Genomic DNA, 19,091 nt, shown 5'->3' with positions numbered 1-19,091 from the left:
GCGGACCTGCTTAGTAGGATGCAGCAACAAATACACGAATGGGAGATTCACCCACACGTAATTCAACATTACTTTCAAATGTGGGGAACACCAAGCATAGGCCTACCTCCAAAACAGACAACATACTTCTCTGTATAGAATTCCTGTCATAAAAGGTTTTATGGGAGGCCTTAAGAGTTATTCCACCTAGAGCTCTGCCAGCTCCTGCATGGAATCTTAACATTGTGCTCACAAGGCTAATGGGTCCAACATTTGAACCCATGCATTTTTGCGCTCCTCAATTTCTCTCATGGAAGATTGCTTTTCTGGTAGCAATTACTTCCTTAAGAAGAGTAAGTGAAATTCAAGCATTCACTTTAGAAGAACCTTTCTTTCAAGTTCACAAACACAAATATTACTTAGGACAAATCCAAAATTTCTACCCTAAGTGGTTTCACCTTTTCACATTAGTCAGTGGAATTGCCAGTATTCTTTCCACAGCCAAATTCATTTGCTGAAATAACTCTCCACACTCGAGTTCTCATGTATTATATAGACAGAACAAGAGTTTAGAAAATCTAAACAACTTTTTTGGCTTTTCAACAGCCTCATAAAAGTAATCTAATTCTCAAACAAGGATTTGCCAGATGGATAGTAAAGTGTATTCAAACTTGCTATCTAAAGCTAAAAGGCAACTACAAGTAACTGCTAAAGCACATTCTACTGGAATGAACAGAGCTTCAATGGCATTCTTAGGAAATATGCCAGTGGCAGACAAATGCAAAGCAGCCACATGGTCCACTCTACACACATTTACTGAACACTACTGTGTAGATGTGCTGTCTCACCATCAAGCAAATGTTGGTCAAGCAGTGCTTAAAACACTATTCCAAACTACTCCAACTTCTACAGGCTAGCCACTGCTTACTGTGCAGCTACACATGCCACTGCATGTAGTGCTGCAGATTTACATGCACCCTCCCCGGAAGCCTGTAGCCGTTGTAGTACTTTATTATGTATGTATATATATTGCATGGACATCTTTATTTTATATTTGTACATATACAATCATTCACTCCTTACTTTACCCTCCTGCAGTAAAACAATCTAACAAAGGAGTCGATGCTCATGCACGCTATCACCGAGAGGAGGAGTCACTTGATCTTGTGACGTGAAAAAGCTTCTTCAAAGAAAAAAAACTCTGAGCCCGACACTAGATGGTCATATATGCACAACATGTGAATCTGCAGCACTCATGCCACGAACAAATAACTTATGGTTTTGTTGAGTGTCATCTGGTCTGTTATTAACCTTTTGTACACTCCTTTGGGGGTTGTTTCCCTCAACGTGTTTCTTTCTTAACTGTTCATGTCTACAGGTACTTTTTTCCTACGTTTCCTCTCTGGGAATTACAAATGAATGTAGCCCCAGGGTGGGACTGCTTTTTTTTTTTTTTTTCCTCTGTCCACTAGATGTCTTACTTTCTAACCTTACGGGTTTCTAAGGACGATTACTTTGCTCCTTTCTGGACATTGCCTAGTCTGCTTGTCTTCAGCATTCTGTTTTTAACCTAAGAAATTTCTGTGCCTTCATGGTCACGATTACAGACTCTCACTCTAGTGGTTGGACTCTATATTAGGTCTGTCTGTTGACATGCCTCACCTTTCATGTCTTTGCTTCTTCTGCACTGGTTTTCCACAGCTGTTTCGCTTCCTCTTCAATGTTTTTTGCCCATTGATTGCTTTGCTTGTTTTCTTGCTTTCTGTGCTGCATAATTCTATCTGCCTTTTTATGAGGATGGGTATTCCGCATTTGTACCCTTGATAGCAACCTTTGTTTCCTGTTTATTGCTGTTTTCGTTGAAAAGTGTTTCTTCCTCCCCTTTCATTTGAAATCAAGTTGATTCATTGTATTGGTTCTTTTACCTAATGCCATACCATTTCCACTAACTGGGTTCTATTACCAACCCCCCTATAGTGTTCTGTTTTGTCTGAGGTACATGTGCTCTTGCACATTTTTGGCTGGATGTTCTTTGTCCTTCCAAGTCTATCATTCAGTTGAGTTCTATAGCTAGTCTCTCCTAGTTCTTCTAGGTCACCCATTGCTGTTTCTATTTGTACACCTTATGGTCTTCTGTTATTTACTTTAGTACATCATGTCCTTCTGTTTTCACATTGTGGTCCTTCACAGGTTTACTCTGTTTTGGGTAGAGATACAGCTGTCCCTAGCTACACGTTGTCTCTTGAGTTACATTCCTATCTCTCACAGTCCAATGGGCACTTATTCCTTTTACATTTCGTTATTTATTGACAGGTCTGCCTGCCTCACTTGTTGTGGTCACAACCACGTTCCCTTCAGGGACATTCCTTTCCAGTCATGACTTATCATATCCCATGTTGATATGTCAGTCATCTATTCAATGTGGGTAACTTATATTATCTTCTCACCAGGTCTGTCTTGTTCCTGGCGTATTCCCTCGTGTTGCCAGGTTGTTCACTGCAAGACTGGTGAGATCAGTTTGCAACCCTTCTACTGGGTTGATATTGCTTTGGTATCTTGTTTTAAGATCAGGAATCAACTAGTTGTCTCAGATGGACAAGTTACTTACCTTTGGTAATGCCTTATCTGGCAGAGACACAGACTAGCAGCAGATTCCTTATCAATCCAACCATCTTCCCTGCTTGTGACCTGTTCTCTTCAGTCTCGCTTGAGATGGTCTCTGCTGTTAGTTTGTTATTGTGCGTATAACATCATGTTTTTTTTCTAGTTGGCATATGCACTATTCCTCTGCCAGTTTCTATGTGGCTGTGTTTTTGTGCAGCCTACTCACCAAAGAAACTGATGTCAGCGCATCGGGAGAGGTAGTATATGGACTCCGCTGACATGCTGGAGACGCCGTCTCTACGGAGTCGCTCGACGCCCTCTACCAACGCGCAGAGGTACTGCTGAGGAAAAGCTTCCAGATCTAGGCTGATGACTGGGGAGGATTCTAAGATAAGCAATCTGCAGCTAGTCTGTGTCTCTACCAGATAAGGCGTTACCGAAGGTAAGTAACTTGTCCTTTTAGTGCACTATATAGAGAGCCAGCTTCCTGCAGTTTGGTTTTGTCCCTTTCTCCTCTGTAAAGGAGACTGGAGAATTTTCAGGCTATGATCCCAGCTATGATCTGTATCTTTAAGCTTTTGTCGAATTTCATTGAGGTCAACTCTGAAGTTGCTGGGATTGTTGGCCTCTTGCATCCTGGTGGTCAAGCATGCCAGGTAGAATGACCTTAAGGCAAGATCCTTGTGTGAAGCTGGCCTGGTGTGTGGTGGGCACCTGAGGTACTTACACCTTATACCAGGTCCAAGTAGCCCCTATTAACGTAGTATAGACAGTGTCTAGAAGCTAGGCTCTTAAGGTTGCTGTGGATGAGCAGCCAAGGCTTATCTAGGAGATATGCAAAACTCTTGCAATACCACTGTAGTCACACAGCACTTACACACATGAAAGAAAACACTCAGTTGTACAAAAATAAAGGTACTTTTATTTTAGTGACAATACCAAAAAGTTCTAGAGAGGCAACCCTCCAATAGTAGTTAAGTAACACACTAAATATATACACTAGTTATCAGCACTAAGCATAAAAAGTGATAGGAAACTGCAAATGGGCAATAGTGACCCTAGGGGGGAGCACATACCATATACTAAAAAAATGGAATGTGAACACAGGGCCACCACCTTGGTAATTGGAAAATGTAGAGCAGAGCTGGGGGTACCAGAAAACCCCAAATGTAAGTACCACAGTACCCCCTAGCGACCAGGAGGAAAGGAGTACATTTCTAGATTTTATCCTAACCACCCAAAAGGAAGGAAAAGAAGAAAATATGACACCCAGGGAAGACTTCAAGAAACCAGCAGTGGATTCCTGAAGAGGAAGACCTGTGGAAGAAGGGGACCAAGTCCAGAAAACTCAGAGTCCAGGAGGAGTAGGAGCTACTACCCACCCAGCTGTGGATGCAGGAGCTGGTTGACGGTGAGACAAAGATGATCAGGAATGCAGCCCTGGAGCAGGTGAAGAGTTCTTAGAGGATACAGTCGACGTCCCACGCTGGATGGATGATTGCAATCGGTCAGTGGCACGGAAAAGCCACCAACAAGCCATGGCAGGGGCAGAAGTAGCAGTGAAGCAAAAGTGAAGCTGCTGGCGACCAGCAAGGTCCAGGAGGACTCAACCCACGGGGGATCCACAGAAGAAGAGGCAGCCCTCACAGGAGACCCACTGGACAAGGATCCAGAAGTCAGAGGAGCCCACACAGCACAACTGGAGAAGGGTCCCACGCCACAGGAGGAGCACGCAGAGGGCTATGCAGCGCAGGAAGGAGTGGTGTGGGCTGGGGCTTCTCGGACCCCGATGATCCTTTGGAGGAGATGCATACAAGCCTTGGTATCTGCAAAAGACGTGGTACATGGGGGTACTGTCCTGCATGGGAAGGCAAGGGCTTACCTCCACCAACATTTGACATCTGGCAGAGAGGACTAAGTGGACTACTCTGCACCACCACCCATGATGCAGGATCCACGCAGCTCAAGGTGAGAGAAGATCCATGCAGCTTGTTGTCGTTGGTGCCTACAGATGCAGGGGAGTGACTCCTTTACTCCAAGAGGGATTCCTTCTTCCTTCTTGTGCAAACTGAAGACTTGCCTCCCTCAGAGGATGCACAGCTGGGGAAATGTCGCAGAAGCTGGAACAAGCTGTGGAAACAATGTTGCAAGTATAGTCTTTGTCTTGGATGCAGATTGTCAATTCCAGGTGGGTCCAGTCACGGTTCCAGTGGATAGAAGTCGAAGTAAGGTTGCAGAGGAGTCCTGCTGGAATCTTGCAAGCCGAATCTGCGGACCAACCCAAGAGAGGCCCTAAATAGCCATTAAACGGGGATTAGTCACCTACCCAGGTGACCACCTATCAGGAGGGGGCTCTGACGTCACCTACCTGGACACTCAGATGCTCCCGGTGGTCCCTGCCAACCTTAGAATCAAGATGGCAGAACCCAGGGACCCTCTGGAGGAGTTCTGGGCACCACCCCTGGGGTGGTGATGGACAGGGAACTGGTCACTCCCCTTTCCATAGTCCAGTTTTGCGGCAGAGCAAGGACTGTGGCTCACTGGACCAGTGTAGACTGGTTTATGCACAGAGGACACCAAATATGCCCTTCAAAGCATACCAGGGGCTTGGGGAGGCTACCCCTCCCAAGCATGTAGCACCTGTTTCCAAAGGGAGATAGTGTTACCCCCTCTCCCAAAGGAAATCATTTGTTCTGCCTTCCTGGGCTTGAGCTGTTCAAGCAGCAGGAGGGTGGAAACCTGTCTGAGGGGTGGCATCAGCTTGGGGTGATGGGAAAACCCTAAAAGACTGCTAGGAGGGCCTGCGAAAGGGGTGTCTTAGAGTGGCCTGGTGCAGTGACCTATAGTGAAAAAGGGTGCATGCGCCCTTTCACGCAGGCTGCAGTGGCAGGCCTGCAGAACTCTTTGCATGAGCTTGCCATGGGTGGCATAATACATGCTGCAGCCCATGGGGATCCCATGGTACCCCAATGCCCTGGGTACCTATGTACCATGTACTTGAGACTTAAAGTATGCCAAATATGGGGTGAAAATGGTACAAATTACCAAGTTAGAAGGGAGAGAGCATAATCACTGGGGTCCTGGTTTGCAGGATCCCAGTGAACACAGTCAAACGCACTGACAACAGGCAGACAATTGGGGTAACCGGGCCAAGAAAGAGGGTATTTCCCTACAGTCCTTCAACGCTATGACGGACAAACCCAGCAGTCGGTGCCTAGCGGATCACAAATGGCAGTTGTACTTAGAAGGAATTGAAGGTCTTTTCTCAAATTCGTCATCACCAAGAACATACATTGTGAGCTATTATTCACATTGGCGTTTCCAATGCATCTCTTGCTCAAAGATGTGTTTTGCATAGGGTGGAACGCAGGACTTCTGTATGTCTTCTGCAGACACCTTTTCTGCCAGGAGTTAGAAAGAAGATCAGGACAGACCAGACCCAAGTCATTGTAGTGGCCCTGGACTGAGCGTGGAGAGTATGGTATCTAAAGCTGCTTGGCTTGAACAATTCTCATCCAGTCAGTGAGCCCATCTTGGAGCATCTGCTGTTGTGGTACCGGGTCTGAGTTCTGTCCCCAGGCCTTTTCAGTCTCCACCTCCATGCTTGGAGAACGACAGTCGCCTGCTGAACATCTTCTAACATCCTCCAGAGGTGGTTATCTTGGCAGCCAGGCTTCCCTAGACAAAAACGGTGTATATGGCTATTGATGGGACAACTTTCTGGCTTTGTGTCACGCGGCAGTGGGGCCCTTTTCAGACTTTGTTGCTTTTGTCTTAAGCCCAGCAAAACTTTGCTTTGGGTACAGTAAAAAATTATTTGGATTCTATCAGACTTTTAACGGATTCGAGATCAGCCTTCATTGTTCAAATCACTGGTTGCTTTGTAATTTTTTTTTATTTTTTTTTTTTTAAAGGCTTAGAACATCTGTTACTTCCCTCTCCCTTTGTCTTGCCAGTTGAACCTACCCTGGTCCTCACCTATTTGATGTATACTCCCTGTGATGGTGGTCTTTGCTGACAAAATATCGGTGGCGGAGTGATCTTCATCCTTTCTGTGTTAAACTTGCATACTCCACATTCTGTGCTCACCCGTTTACCCCTCTGAGGAGTAGACTCCCATTGCTTGTACCACAAAAGCAATCACCCTGCATGCATTCTGTGCTCGCCCCTTACCCCTCTGAGGGGTAGACTCCCATTGCTTGTACCACAAACGAGCGCAGAGCTTTTACATCAGTTGTATTGGAGAACAGCAGGAGGACAATCAGCTGTGTCAGGTTCACTGATGTAAAAAAACGGCAAAGCTGTGCATAAATGGGCCATCTCTTGCTGCACTAGGATACATGTTAGTCAAGAAGCAACTTGTGGAAGGCCTGCTAATTCATTCCACCAGGTCTAAAAATGCTACCACTGCTTTGCACACAGAGGTCCTACCCTGGACATCTCCCAGGGTGCTATGTGAGCATCACTCCATTCCTTAATAGAACACTTCTGTCTGTTCAGCTTAGCTTGTTGAGAGGGGCATTTGTCCTGCTTGGGCTGCAGGGCATTACGGTTTAAGTCCATTCACATACCTCCCTCAAATAGGTTCTACTTTGGAATGTACTAAAAAGCAGTGGCATCTACTTTTATTAATCTTGCTAAAATAATTTACTTACCTTTGGTACTAAGCTTTCTAGTAGACACTAACTGCAAGTTCTTCATTGTCTCTAAGGGAGGATGGGAAAGGAGGAGTTTGATTCCAGATAATCAAGCAGAATTACATTAAAATTCCGCCAGATTCCACTGAACTCGGCAATGGTGCGGAGTGGGCATTTGTCACTATTCTTATAGCGTAAAATGCATCTTTCGAAAATAGATGCAAAGGTGCTTTTTGTGCTATCAAATCAGCGCAGCCTAATACTACTCTGCCTTTGCATACTCTGCAGTGTAAAATTTGCTGTCACTGCAGAGTATGTAAGGGTGCCAAGTGGCTGGCATGCAGTGCTTTCTAAAGTTCATTGTGAAGAATTGAGGTGTATTATATGGTATGGACATGCGACCCCCACAGTGTAATGCACTTCCCAGCCCTAAAAGGCTTTGTTTGCCAAGCCTTAAACTTAACCCTGGGTTGCTGTGGCTCTTAGCAGCAAGGCTCACACAAACAAACCAGTGTAACGCATTTGAACAGCACCAAAGCAATTGAAGATGTCTACAAATCACTAAAGAAATCCTTTAACAATTTATAAAAATTGATGACAAAAAACTACCAGATGATTCTGGAGTTATAGAATTCAGAAGTTATGGGTAATCAAAGCATTTCACTCAAACATGAACAAGGATTGGCAAACAAAATATTTGACACTTCAAAACCTTTTCACAAAAAAGTTTGGGTTTGTTGTAATGCAGTCCGTCTGAGTCAATTTAGGTGACCAACTTCAATAGGAAGTCAGTCTGAAGGACCAGCAAGGTCCTCAAACAGTTGGTGAAGCAGTCTTCAGCCTATTCCATGAACATTTATCCTTTGCTTTGCAGGGCTTTCCTGTAGAAGTGGTGCTGATGCGCAAAGGATGAAGGATGCTATCTGACATCTAGTTCCAGATTTTTTACTTTAGAATTTCCCCAGGCGTCAGTCTGGATGCAGAGATTTTGCTTGAGCAGTACCCCTGCATGCTGTTGGGAGGTGTTGTTGGACTCTGCGTGTGTCATCTGTGTCGTCCACGCCTTATATGCCGGGGGTCCTATATAGGCTCTACCTCGGTGCGCTGACTTCAGTTCTTTACTTACCACCCCAGCCGGCGCTGAAGCCAAGAAAGCTACCACTCAGTAGTTTTTTGACTGGTATTTTTTCAACTTTTGTTTAGATTTTTTTGTGTATTTCTACTCCTGGTGCATCGAGGGATGTCTTCTCCTAATACCGGTTTGTCGCCTTGCGGATCTGGTCATCAGGTGATGTCCGTGATGGAACCGCACCTCAGCTGCCTTCAGTGTTTGGAGAAAGACCTCAACCCACTCATGCTCCGAGTGTTGGGCCATGAGCAATCCCTAAAGCTCATGACAGCCTGGCGCTTGGGTCCACGTAACCAATCTCAATCGAAAGGAAGGTCTTGGGATTGGTTGCGGAGCACCCTCTTCGTCATCCCAACCCAAGCCTCCAGGACAAGTGGGTAAGTTAAGGCAAAAGAAGGTAAAGCGCTCTTTAGGTTTACCTTGGCCGATGAGATGAGGGAGCTATGTCGATATGGGCCGACTCCATACCTCACTGAGTTTCCGGGATTCAGAGCAACCCCTGCCCAACTCGAGGAGTTTTGAGGCCATGCTCCTAATTTTTGGGCAGTCCAACCCCGCTTGTGTGCCATTGGCCCCCCCCCCCCCCCCCCCCCCCCCCCCCCCCCCCCCCCCCCGTCCAAAGGCGGGGCCTTCGAGTTCCGCGCGAGTTGCTTCGGCCTCCCCTCTGAGGGGCACCCATGAATTCCTTGCTGGATCTAGACCGTCACCAGCCGCTCCACCTCGACCTTCCCCAGTGCCAGCACTGACGTTGCCTCTCCACTCCCGGCACCACCCAAGCCACCGGGCAGAAGCACCCCCATCCTTGTTGATGACTCCTACACGGAGCCAGATGGGTGTCGTCCAATGCTGAATCTGGAGCCAACGGAAGCCTTCCCTCTGTTGGATCCTGAGCCTTATTCGTTTGTGCTAGATAACGGTGTAGAATGGGAGGGGTCGCTTAACTCTTTGTAATACCAACTCCAAGACCCCGTGGACTGGTGTATGGGCCTGGTTAAAGCCAGTGGACTGGCTTGCTCGCCCGAAACTGGCATGCTCTCTCCCTTGGCTACGAAGGAAGGAGCTTCATATTCTTTGGTGGTTCAGAGAGCAGATGAGGTCCTGGTCCTTGAGCTGTCTTCGGTGGCAGTCAGGGCTAACCTCCTGACAGAGGTGCTTCAGCTTGTTGCTTCATTTTCAGAACCCCTGCTCCCCTTAAATGAAGGCCTTACAGATAGCATACTGGGTAATTGGTCCAAACCCAGCACTGGGGCTCCTGTTGATAGGAGAATTGCCTGCTGCCATCACCCCGCACTGAGTGACCCAGGTTTCCTGATGTAACAGCCCACCCCTGAGTTCTTGGTTATCAAAGCCTTCTCCTTCCAAGGTGCGTTCCCTTCCGCACCCCCGATATGAAATCCAAGAAGCTGTACACAGTCTGGAAGATGTTGTCTTTCACCAGCCTGGCTTTGCGGTCGGTGAACACTGCATGCGTCATGGGCCGTTAATTCCACACGCTGTGGGATACGGTTACGCATGTTTTGCCACAGATCCTGGAGGAGGCCCAGGCTGTACTTTCAGAAGAAGTTGCTGATGGGAGAGACGCAGCGTAGTTCATGATCCAGTGTGGACTGGACACGACAGACTCACTGGGCAGAGCACTTGCAATGGCAGTGCCATTGATGTGCCACATCTGGTTGAGGACATATGGATTTTTGGGGGGATGTCCAAGTCAATCTTTTGGACATGCCCTTTGATGGCACCCTTCTCTTCAGAGAGAAAGCAGACTGTACAAGTCCTTGAAGGATTCTCGTGCTACGTCCAGGTCCTTGGGCCTCGCAGAAGCTCCTTGTCCCAGTCAGTCTGCTTTTAGCCCCATTCATAGATGCAGAAAGGGTGCCCAGCCATGTTAGTTTCCCTCTAGCCACTGTGCCGTGTATGCTGCCCAGCTGCATGGCTGGGGACGTGCGGTCAACTATTATCGTGGATCAGGGTGCCAGTGGTCTGGTCAGTCCACATCTTGCCCTCTCTCCATCTGCCTCCAAACCTTCCACATCTGACGATTCCCCACTAGGGACCAGTTGGAGGCAAGATCTGCCATCACCTGGTCTGATGGTAGTCCATCACGTCAGATAAGTGGGTTTTGCAGATAGTCCAAAGGGGCTGCTCCCTCCCCTTCAAGACTCCCCTTCGAGGCTCCCATTCCATCCGTGCCACCACCACCGTATGATCAGATGACACAGCGGATCACTTAGCACGTCTTCAAGAGGAGGTAACAGTTCTCTTGGGCAAGGGAGCCATAGAGGGTCCCTGTGCCAGAATTAGGTTGTTGTTGATATTACTGCTATTTTCCGGTGCCCTAAAAGGATAAGGGCCTTAACCCTATCCTAGATGTTCGGCCCCTAAATCTTGCTCAAGAAGTTCAAAATGTTCACTCTGGGTCAGGTTCTATCCACCCTGGACCCAGGAGACTGGATGGTAGAGCGTTGGGCTGATGTCATAGTAAATATCCTAAAATAGGACTTGCGTTTGGTGGTGGTAAGAAAAACATCCAGCTTTTTGTTTGTTTGCATAATAGACGTATTGTGAATTTCTCCTAAAAATCATACCTATTAAAATACAATTATAGGTTCTTTTAGTATCTGTTAATTTAGTGTGGGTGCTACAAATAAAATAACAAATAGTAATAGTATTTAAACATACTCGTTATTATGTTAATTTTTGGATTTGGTTTTTCTATTCCACATGATAGAGCTGCCAGAGGAAGTCCGGGAGCGATGGGAGATTTTTTGCGCAGGTCCATTAGGTGAAACCAACAAAAAGAACACAGTGGACCGAGTAAGTTCCAATGGTTGGAAATATCCTCATTTATTTATCTGTTTGTAAGAATACATTTATTACTTTGGTTTACTACTTTCTTAAACGAACATTATTTATTCTTTTCAATTTAAATTGATAAAATAAATGTTGTAAATGTTTGACGGAAGGTACAAATTATCTGCATGTTTTGTTTTTTCCCCTGTCAAAACAGCATACTAAAACAAACAAATAAGAGCTAGAGCCCACTATTATCTCACTGTGCTCTGTATTGTGTTGCTTACTCGGGATGCTTGTTAACAAGTGAGGGATATAGAGAATTGATCAGCAGAACTTAGCAGATAGCACCAGTTGAAGATGTGGAAAGTGGAGGTGTCGGAAGCTGGCTCTCTATATGGTGCATTACAAAGAAGTACACTGTGCAGAGTCTGTAACCAGTGGATCCCCAGTTGGTTGCCAGGCAAAAGCAGATAATACTAACGCTCTTATGTGGTAGTGCGGGCGAGCAGCTAGGATTTTCAGAGGGCAATGCTAAGCGTTTGGTTTGCTCACAGGAGCAATAAATGAGATACACTCTAAGAGTAAATCAGACACCAATTTTGAAAAATGACTTCTCTCGTAGGGGTATTTACATGATAGTTGTAAGCACTGAATAGTTCTGCGCGCCTGCGAGGACCCCGGAGCACTGTTCTGTAATGTAGTCTTAAGTGTAGATGGTAGCCTTTCTTGAAAAAAGGCCTGTTAAACCACTTAAGAATATCAATGTGCAGCCTAGGTGAAAAGCTACACAGCCCAAATTGTTTATTCTTGAGGTTGGAAAGAAAGACAGCTGTAGTATAGATACACCTTTAAACACATATTTATTCTAGAAATATAATAAATATATTCTCAAACTTTATTTACACCTCCAAACGAGAATAAAACAATGCAGGGCAGTGTAGCCCATAGGCTGCCATTATACAGGATGTAAATAGACCTGTGCCTTTAAGAAAGGAAAGTCTTCCTGTATCCCATCATGCACAGCAAAAGGCAGTTGCCTCAGTTCTTTTTTCCGGCACCTTCTGACAGGACCCTGAAGCATTGAGCTCTACCTTACAAAGCTTTTTTGACAGAAAATTCAATTAAAATTCTTTGGTTTTCAATTTCACTCGACATTTTTCATCCAGAGTTGCTAACCTTTACTGTCAAATTCTGACAGAAATTTAAACTTTTTCTGTCTTTAAAATGCCTTCACTTTTTGACAAGTGCCCTAGTTGTGGCAGGAAAACGGCCAAAACAGACCCACGCCAGGTCTGCATTATTTGCCTACCATCAAGTCACAAACCTGATGCCTGTGACATTTGCAAGACTTTCTCGAGAAAGAACTCTTCGCGACAGGGAGAAAATTCGGCTGCAGGCAAGAGAGGACAGGAGAAGAGGGCAATCTGCCACAGAGCGAGGATAAGGTCAGTCTTCTACCAGGGCTCTCCCTGTGTCCTCTGGAGCAGTTGCCAGACCTTCTCACAAACGCCATAGGTCTCTGATGTCGAGAGCATTGACGTCGAGACTGGGAACAGCACCAACATGTTCACCGTCGAGGAAGAGACATTGCTTGACGTCGACAGCCGTACCGCCTTCGAGACGGCGTAGACACTCGCCGTCAAGAAGGTCTTGGTCCAGGTCGCCGTCGATGCGACGGGGACGATCGATGTCGGTGGACAGTACTCGTCGTCGAAGACGCTCGCCGTCATCTCGTCGAGGAAGATCACCGTCGAGAGGAGTCCACGCCGAGTGGTACTCGCTGTCATCGTACTTCGACGTCGAAGTGTGTTGACGTCGAGGAGACACTCAGAGGCCTAGGAGGGTTTATACCACTTCAGAATCCTCGGCTTCTCTCATTCTTCTACCGACTTCACCTCAGCCGTCTCCTCAGCCGTCACCTCTGCCACAGACACCTCTGGCACCTACAGCTCCTCCGCCAGCTCCTCCTTCAGAGTCCGTTCCAGTGACTCCAGCGGAATCCACAAGATATTCGGACACTCTTCGAGATGCTCTTCTTCCCCTCGACACCATCGTCGACGTGAATCAGTTCAAAGATCTCCTCGTTCCCACCATAGACATTCCTCTTCGTCCACAAGGGATTACTCTCCAACCCTATCTGACTCACTGTCTCAGAGTTTCTCCCATAGACGACGTGAACACTTTCCAAGAGGTCCTGGTGCGAGGTGCTACCAAATTAAACATCCCGCTGGCAGTGCCCGCTCCAACGGCAGCTTCAAGACCATTAATACCACTGGTCCCAGGGCTTCTTGAACCGGCAATGGATATATTTTTAACACCGGCCACAGCTAAAACTGCTCCTTCCAGGCTTATAAAGAAATATCGCCCCCATGGAGCAGGACCCTCTATTCTTAAGGTCGGATCCAGTGCCTCACTCGGTCATTGTGGCTGCAAAAAAGTTGCATTCTACATCTCCGTCTTCCTCCTCACCTCCGGACAAGGAGAGTAGAAAGATTGATGCCACAGGTCGCAAAGTATGCTCTACCTCCGCCATCACGATGAAAGCAGCCAGCGCTACTGCGCTGTTAGGCAGGTATGATCCTGCCCTTTGGGACTCTGTGCTGCAGTTTGCGGAACATCTCCCTAAAGAGAAAAGGGAAGATTTTTTGGAGATAGTGAGTGAAGGTGCCATGGTCTCCAATCAAGTGATAAGCGCCGCTGCCGACTCTTCGGTGCTGTCCTCACATAATTATGCTCATGGAGAGTGGCCTTAAGAAGACACGCTTGGCTACGCCTGACGTCTCTTAAACCAGAGGCACAACAGAGAATTACAAATTTGCCCTTCTCAGGCTCCACCTTGTTTGGCTCTCATGCTGATGACGAGATGTCGAGGATGAAAACTGAACTAGACACTCTGAAAGCGGTGGGCATCGAGAGACCGAGAGCAACGGAAAACATTCCGTCCCTACCAACGAAGGCTCTTTACGCACAGATATCAAATGCCACAGTGGATGTCTTCAAGACCCCAGCAACAGCATCAAAGAACCTTCTCGACACAACGAAAGTCGGCAAGGGGTCGCACTACACTGCAAACCCAGACAACTCGTCAGACACCAGCGTCTAAGCCCTGAATCCTCGCTTCCCCCTCCTCCGTTACCCACTCCGGTAGGGGGAAGTATCTCAAATCATCTGGACGAGTGGCAACGCATCACGTCAGTCGCCTGGGTGTTGAATATTGTGCGGAATGGCTACTCTCTCAGGTTCATCAGCCCTCCGCCGTCTATTCCACCCAAACCAGTGAGTCACCACCTCAACGCTCTTCAATTAGAAGTAGCAACCCTATTACAAAAGAGAGCAATAGAACCCGTCTCGATCAATCAGCATGGAAAGGGAATCTACTCGAGGTATTTTTTGGTACCAAAGAAAGTCAAACAAGAGTTTTGTCCAATTCTAGACCTAAGGGTAGCAAACAAGTGGATTCTCAGAGAAAAATTCAGGATGCTATCCTTGCACCAAATTTACCCTCAACTTCGTCAGGGCGACTGGCTCTGCGCGATAGACCTCTGCAACGCTTACTTTCACATTCCGGTGATCGAGAAACATCGAAAGTTTCTAAGGTTCATCGTCGGAAAAAGTAATTACCAATTTACGTGACTACCCTTCGGCCTCAAATCAGCACCAAGATCTTTTTCCAAATGCATGGCGGTGGTGACAGCCCATTTGAGGAAACATTGAATATTCGTCTACCCCTATCTAGACGATTGGCTCATAAAAGCTTCCCCGTATCTAGAGGCTCAACAGCATTTCAACTGGTCTCATCAGCTCCTCCAGAGCCTGGGCCTTCAAGTCAATCTCCCCAAATCCACAGCAACACCTGTTCAGAGGCTGCATTACTTAGGTGCCATCATAGATACCAAACAAGGAAAGGTGTTTCCTTCATAGGAACGACGATTATCAATTCTCCAAAAGTGCCAGCAGCTCCAGAAAACACCTCAGACCACTGCAAGAGCGATATCCTCTCTCCTGGGCTCGATGGCATCTTGCATCCATCTCATTCCCAATGCTCGCCTCCATATGAGACCCTTACAGGAATGTCTGGAGGATCAATGGTGTCAACTAGTGGACGATTGGGAGAACAGTGTCCTTCTTTCTCCCCACGCCTTACAATCCCTCAAGTGGTGGTGTTCGCCCAACAATCTTCTGGAGGGGATTCCATTCCAACAACAGCCGCCAACCCAAACCATTGTCACAGACGCATCGCTGCTCGGATGGGGGGCGCATATGGATCGCCTTAGAGTCCAAGGCAAGTGGTCACAGAGAGAGCGACTGTATCACATCAACCTGTTGGAGCTTCGCGCAGTCCATTCTGCGCTCAAAGCCTTCCTCATCTCTGAAGACGAAAACTCCGCTTCTCCAGTCGGACAACGTGGCTACCATGTATTATTTAAACAAACAAGGAGGCACCAGATCCAGGACGGTCGACAGAGGCTCAAACAATCTGGCATTGGCTCCTAGCCAGGAACATCTCGCTAGTGGCAACATACAGAATGTTCAAGCGGATGCCCTCAGCCGCGCTAAGGGTGAAAACCACGAATGGGTTTTGCACGACAACGTCCTCCGTTCCATTTTTGCCATGTGGGGTACGCCCTCTATAGACCTATTCGCAACCCCAGAAAACAAAAAATGCCAAAACTTCGCCTCCAGATACTACCATCCACGAACGCTGGGGAATGCCCTGTGGATAAGCTGGTCAGGAGCATTTCTTTACGCCTTTCCACCGCTTCCCCTGATACCGGCAGTCCTCCTTAAGCTATCCAATGCTCACTCCAGGATGATTCTCATTGCCCCGGAATGGCCACGCCAGTGGTGGTTTCCAGACCTACTTCACCGGTCACTCAAACCACACATCAGGCTACCTTGTCGCCCAGACCTTCTCACGAAGTTCTGAGGCCAGATATCTCATCCCAACCTCATCGTTGAATTTGGCAGCATGGCTCCTGAGTTAGTACGATATGGTCACCTGAATCTACCTCAGGACTGCATGGAGATTCTGAAGGAAGCAAAGCGCCCCTCCACAAGAGCAGCTTATGCATGCAAATGGAAAAGGTTCTGCGTGTGGTGCTTGGACAATAATATTGACCCAATTTCCTGTGGAGAGGAGACTATTCTGCCATACTTATTAGGTTTGGCAAAGTCTGGATTGCAATTGTCATCAATAAAAGTACACCTGGCGGCTCTAACGGCATATAGAAAGAGCCCTTCCCAAACCTCTTTCTTTAGGATTCCAATCATAAAAGACTTCCTGGAGGGTTTGAAAAAGGTTTTTCCTCCCATAAGAAGACCATCTCCTCCATGGGAACTGAATATTGCCCTCTCGCGTCTGATGCTACCTCTGTTTGAACCAATACATAAAGCATCACTCCAACATCTTACGTGGAAAACTGCTTTTTTGGTTGCAATCACATCAGCTCAAAGGGTCAGTGAGATCCAGGCCCTTTTGTGCTCAAGAACCTTATACGGTTTTTCATTCTTCGAAAGTAGTTTTGAGGACACATCCAAAATTTTTACCTAAAGTCGTTTCAGACTTCCATGTGAACCAAACCATTTCATTACCAACCTTCTTCCAAAATCCTTCTACCCCTGCCGAGCGAACCCTACATTCTCTCGACGTAAAGAGGGTTTTAAAATTTTACTTGGACAGGACAAAAAGCTTGCGTAAATCACAGCAACTGTTTATTAACTATGGCCCGGTTAGAACAGGGTTGGCCACTTCCAAACAATCCTTATCCAGGTGGATTGTCTCATGTATCGTTTTTTGTTATCAGTTAGCAAATAAATCGCTGGATGGCAAACCAAAAGCCCATTCTACTAGAGGGAAGGCAGTGACTGCTGCCTTGCTGAGAAATATTCCTTTGTCAGAAATATGCAAAGCGGCCACTTGGAAATCGGCCCATACCTTTACTAAGCATTACTGCCTTGACTCAGATGCTAGGGCAGATGCGCAGGTCGGACAGGCCTCTCTCAAGAATTTATTTGCATAATTTGTGGTTTCAGTATTTTTCTGTCTACTCCACCGCGGTTATGGGGATGGGCTTGCTAATCTATTCAGTGCTTATGTCTATACATGGAAATCCCCTACCAGAGAAGGAATGGTTTCTTACCTGTAACTCCAGTTCTCTCGTAGGGGTATTCCCATGATAGTCATAAGCAACCCTCCCTCCTCCCCGGTGGACTTGACATAGAACAGGTTGCTATAATGATAACAGTGTTGATATTACAAAGAATGTTCCTGTTTCTTCATGTCATGTTATAAGCCTACAAAAAGAACTGAGGCAACTGCCTTTTGCTGTGCATGATGGGATACAGGAAGACTTTCCTTTCTTTAAGGCACAGCTCTGTTTACATCCTGTATAATGGCAGCCTATGGGCTATACTGCCCTGCATTGTTTTATTCTCGTTTGGAGGTGTAAATAAAGTTTGAGAATATATTTTTTATTATATTTCTAGAATAAGTATGTGTTTAAAGGTGTATCTATACTACAGCTGTCTTTCTTTCCAACCTCAAGAATAAACAATTTTGGGCAGTGTAGCTTTTCACCTAGGCTGCACATTGATATTCTTAAGTGGTTTAACATGCCTTTTTTTCAAGAAAGGCTAACATCTACACTTAAGAATACATTACAGAACAGTGCTCCGGGGTCCCCGCAGGCGCGCAGAACTAGTCAGTGCTTATGACCATCATGGAAATACCCCTACGAGAGAACTGGAGTTACAGGTAAGAAACCATTCCTTCTTTTCACATATGTTTTGAAACCAGGAACTTCGTTAAAGTGTAAGTGCTGTATTTGATATCAATTTTTACAGGTAAGTAAAATGTTCAAACTGGTGTTCCTTTACACATAATGCAGTCCTATAGAAGGACAAATCAGTAATGAATACATTTATGTACATTCAGTTTCATGGGCTTCACCTTCAGGGTTTGGTGTTGTAGAGGCCCAGGGGCCAGAGTATTACCAGGAGTTCAGAGGTGCCCAGGTTTCACTGGGAGCAGGGTGCTGGGCTTGCTACCTTAAAGGGGGAGCGGACCTGGAAACAGGCTGCACAGGGGCACTTGGGGACAAATCAGAGATTGGGAGTTGGGGGTGGGGGGTAGAGACAACCAGTTCTTCAGAATCCTGGCCATGCAGCTCAGAATCACAGTGGATAGGCCAGCTTGACCTGGTGCAGAAATATGCTCTTCATGGTTAGGGACTAGCAGCTGGCAGGGGTAAAATCAGGGCTGCTGGGCCACTCACGAAGTGGGTCTCAGATTGGACTCACTGTTGGTGCTTGGTGAAGGCTGTCTGGTACCTGGGTGGTTGGTGCTGCACGGCTCTGGTTGGTCCTGGTGTGGTCACACTTTGTGGGGTGGCAGATCTAGTACTCCAGAGCGAAAGTACCTTCTTCTGGTCATCTGTTGCATCGGTCGGGGCAGGGACTCTACTTGTTGGTGCCTGTGGTCTACTAGAAGTAAGACTGGCAGTGATTTTCCAGGTGCTGGTAGACTATCTAAGGCTTTGATAGTTCTCCATCTTGCAGAACGCGTCAGTCTGTTGCAATAGTTGAGAGAGTTGCAAGCAGGCAGAGTTAGGCACCAAAAGTCCACGGCACTTCTAATGTTCTCGCCAGACAGTGACTCCTCTTCATCTCTTGATCCAACTAATCTGAGTTCCTGGGTTCAGACGATGCCACCTAAATACTCAATTTAGGGGCATTACAGGGAGTGACAGGAAGCAGCCAATGCGTTGCCTACCTTTGGGGTGACTACACCCTCTATATGACCACTTCTGCCGGGAAGTGGGTATTACTCTGACCCTAGAATACTAATTGTAGGAAGCTGGCTCTGTATATACTATCTCAAATTGAGAGATGGTGTGCATAGAGTCCTAGGGTTCCCTTAGAGGTTGATAGTGGCAAAATTAGATAATAGT

General features: G+C 46.7%; 1 protein-coding gene across 6 annotated transcripts in view; it reads left to right on the top strand.

Annotated features, from left to right (window-relative positions):
* The window catches only part of PPP6R3 (protein phosphatase 6 regulatory subunit 3), a 1,278,047-nt gene that overhangs the window by 735,565 nt on the left and 523,391 nt on the right, over nucleotides 1-19,091 (top strand). For all 6 annotated transcript variants that reach the window (XM_069223039.1, XM_069223035.1, XM_069223038.1 and 3 more), the window contains one exon: nucleotides 11,078-11,163. In XM_069223039.1, coding sequence (XP_069079140.1) covers nucleotides 11,078-11,163 — 86 coding nt within the window. The remainder of the gene's footprint in view (nucleotides 1-11,077; nucleotides 11,164-19,091) is intronic.

Source organism: Pleurodeles waltl, chromosome 3_1 (assembly GCF_031143425.1).
Source record: "Pleurodeles waltl isolate 20211129_DDA chromosome 3_1, aPleWal1.hap1.20221129, whole genome shotgun sequence".
NCBI lineage: Eukaryota > Metazoa > Chordata > Amphibia > Caudata > Salamandridae > Pleurodeles > Pleurodeles waltl.
Note: the sequence above shows the minus strand (reverse complement) of the source record. Positions and strands in the feature narration are given on the sequence as shown.